This window comes from Phytophthora parasitica (genome assembly GCF_000247585.1).
Source record: "Phytophthora parasitica INRA-310 unplaced genomic scaffold supercont2.2, whole genome shotgun sequence".
Taxonomy (NCBI): Eukaryota; Oomycota; class Peronosporomycetes; order Peronosporales; family Peronosporaceae; genus Phytophthora; species Phytophthora nicotianae.
The window spans coordinates 2,823,380-2,826,471 of NW_008648988.1; the positions used below are offsets into that span (position 1 = coordinate 2,823,380).

Consider the following 3,092-nt stretch of genomic DNA (forward strand, 5'->3'; position numbering starts at 1 on the left):
CATCAAAAGGACTACTCTACCACGCCGCCAAGGTGCCGATATTGTTCAAATCCCTACACCACAGCTTATCAAGGATTACCAGAACGGAATGGGGGGAGCGGACACTCATGACCAGTTGCGTCTGCAACGATATTCTATACAGGTTAGTTGTTTTGTTTTCCGTATCCGGTATATTACACAATTGGTACCTAACGCTATTTTGGTTTATGCTGTATTATACAGGGAGCGATGAAAATGAAAAAATACTATCATACGATCATCCTGGGTCTTGTCGATATGTCGCTCGTGAATGCCTACATAATCTACCGCCATGAACAAAGTAGATTGAACGCTGGAAAGGCTCCTCCGACACATGCTGAGTTCATGGGATTGATGCAAGCAGCTTTGCTAAGCATGGGACCAGCTGTTTTTTGAAGGCGACTTGAGCGTAGAAGCACTAGCAGATCGACCTGTGTCAAGCTGCTCCGTACCGCGCTATGCGTTACCAGCCAAGCACACACTGGAACAAGTGGAATCACGTCGGCGTTAAAGGACAAAAGATGGCAAGGAGGGGACAAAGCGTCGCCAGTATGCGTGCAAGGTTTGTTCTATACTGCGTGTTGGGGCTTCCGCGTGGGAAACCACTTACTATTGCGTCGAGTGCTCGCTCGCAAAAGAGGAGACCAGTAAAGCAAGAGAAGAAGACGGCAAAGACGGCAGCAGTGATGAGTCTGAGGGAGGGACTCGTGGCAAAATCTACCTGTGTCAAAAAGTGCGTCAGCATGATCCCGACGGTCCCAAGAATTCAGCTACCTTCAGCCAAATTTGGCATGATCTCTGGAGAGCTGGAGCCAACATACCTCCCGGTGCCAAGAGTATTCGTCTTCGAGCACCGCCAGGTACTCAGAGCGTCGCCAGAAGTGTGACCGAGGGAAGTACCAACGGAGACAACACTGTGGTGACTTCTAGCAGTTGTGTCGTGTAGTTTTCAGCTATTGATGTGAGAGATGGTGCATCCCAAATTTTGTCAAAATTGTCTACGAACTGTTTGGTGCTTATCGTGGAGAATACAGGGTACGCACTTTAAATTAGTTCCTATTATCCTGTCTTTGACAGGTTTCCATCGGCAAAATTGCAAATCCTCGCAAAAACTCCGCTTATAGTAAAGGTTATATATTGTATAATCCTGTACCATACAGGGTAGCTTTTGCCCTAAATGGGCGGGGCTAAAGGGGTTAAATAAGTAAGCAAAAGCTGATTTACCGTAAAAATGAGAACTGTTATTTATGTTTTATGTTTTGTGTTTGGGTTTCCTCCTAAAGTGATATTCTAAATGAAAGGTATTTGCCAACGAGTGGTTGGCAGAATCCTGCTAAGCTAATTGGTTGAAAGAGATCGCCTTTCAACCAATAGGAAGTCTAAATGCACACAGACCAGTGGTCTGTCAAATGTAACCATTCGTGTACCTCACACCAACGTGGAATTCATTGTCGTGATCAAGTGGCTGCATGTAGCCACTCGCGTGTAACCCCGTTACACCAGGAGGTCCACGAGGTCCAGCAAGTGGAGGAGAACGAGGAGAAGGTCTCGTTGAAGCTGGAGCTGCTGCTCGTGATAAACTCGACACATTTCTTAAAATGTGTTAGAATACATTAAAGTATTTAAAAAATAAAATCAATCGTAAAAATAGTCTTGAAGAATCCAATTGGATGGATATACAGACAACGACAGATTTCGGTGGCATCACTGACCCATCTTTATAGTAAGTCATTGAACGGAAAAGCCGGTATCCGTTTAATTAAAGATTTTGATTGGATGAAAACTAATGTTTCAGAGCATAAAACAAATAGAAAACCGGATGTTCTGCAAAAAAGTTTTTTAAATGCTAATCTCAGGATACTGAGGAATTGCCTTCTTACTGTCTCCTCAGAAATGTCATTCCAAGCAGCAATTGTTGCGCGAATTGCACGGATGCGCTTTTGTTTAGCCGTGCCCCCAGTAATGCCAGACCAGTTGGTCCGCATTTTGGCTTTTAGGGGTCCCATAACCCCAACATCCAGCGGTTGGCACGCTGCGGTGCTATTTGGAGGGAGTGGGACCACAATGGCGTTAGCTTCTTCAGCTACAACCCGCTGTCCGGCCACAGACACATGACACTCACAGTTGTCAAGAAACAGGACGGTGGGTCCTTCTATATCGTATTTTAACAACTTCTTAACATAAAATTCCCAACTTATATCGTCCATCCACACACTTTCCTGTACTGTGTAGAAATGTCCTGGCGGGTATTCTTGAAACTCGTTGGCTTCGATTCGACCTCCGAGCTTGCCACGCACTATGAACAGAATGGGAAGTTTTTTTTTACCTGTAATATAAAAAAAATGTTAATAAAAAATATTACAAACAAGCAATTTAACAATTACCGTCTGCACGAGTTGTTAGCACTGCAGTCATCCGCCCCGCATGCTTCGACGTGTTGGCAAGCCGCGCAGCATCCCTTCGTCCACGCCCTGGCCAAATTCGCGCGGGGGGCATATCAAAGTCGATGGCGGTTTCATCAACGTTGAGAATTTCAGACGGCTGATACGCAGCAAAGTTTCTCCAGAAGTTGATTACAAACTCGACGCGAGTTTGCTCGAGGTCTTCCGTGCTCTTATTTGCCGTTTGGGGCTTCTGAGATGTAAGCTCATGGCTAAAAAATACAAAATATTGTTAATTTAGAAATTTATTTGACTAATTTTCTTAAAAAGTACAATTTACCGGGTAGCGAGACGTGTGTGCATACGTTGCAGCGCCAGCAGTCTGCTCCGTTTGTCGACCATGTCGTTGATTACCCCGTCAGGCTCAATTTTCCACATGTACTCCATATTTCCATGATTGGGTACATATTTCAAAATATTTGAATTTGATTGGATAAAAGTGTCGCTGTGTTACTATGGAAGCGGTTATGTAATGCCGGCTTTTGCGTTGCCGGTTTTATCTGTCGTTGTGTAACGGGGTACGTACCCCCAGTGTACCCAAGTTACATGAAGAGTGACTTGTCACTCTTGTAATACCTGGTACATGGTTCCAGGGGCTCTAGGAGCCAATCATTGCATATCTACATAGCTTTA

At 44.7% G+C, this 3,092-nt stretch overlaps 2 protein-coding genes across 2 annotated transcripts; both read left to right on the forward strand.

Annotated features, from left to right (window-relative positions):
- Window positions 1–88: 88 nt before the first annotated feature.
- PPTG_21004 (hypothetical protein) lies at window positions 89–414 on the forward strand (the record flags this gene model as incomplete). The annotated part of the gene is made up of 2 exons (XM_008894437.1): window positions 89–142; window positions 223–414. 2 exons carry the CDS (start codon window positions 89–91, stop codon window positions 412–414), a joined length of 246 nt encoding a protein of 81 aa, XP_008892685.1.
- A 155-nt stretch (window positions 415–569) lies between these two features.
- Window positions 570–905, forward strand: PPTG_21005 (hypothetical protein; the record flags this gene model as incomplete). The annotated part of the gene is made up of 1 exon (XM_008894438.1): window positions 570–905. One exon carries the CDS (start codon window positions 570–572, stop codon window positions 903–905), a length of 336 nt encoding a protein of 111 aa, XP_008892686.1.
- Between the last annotated feature and the right edge of the window lie 2,187 nt (window positions 906–3,092).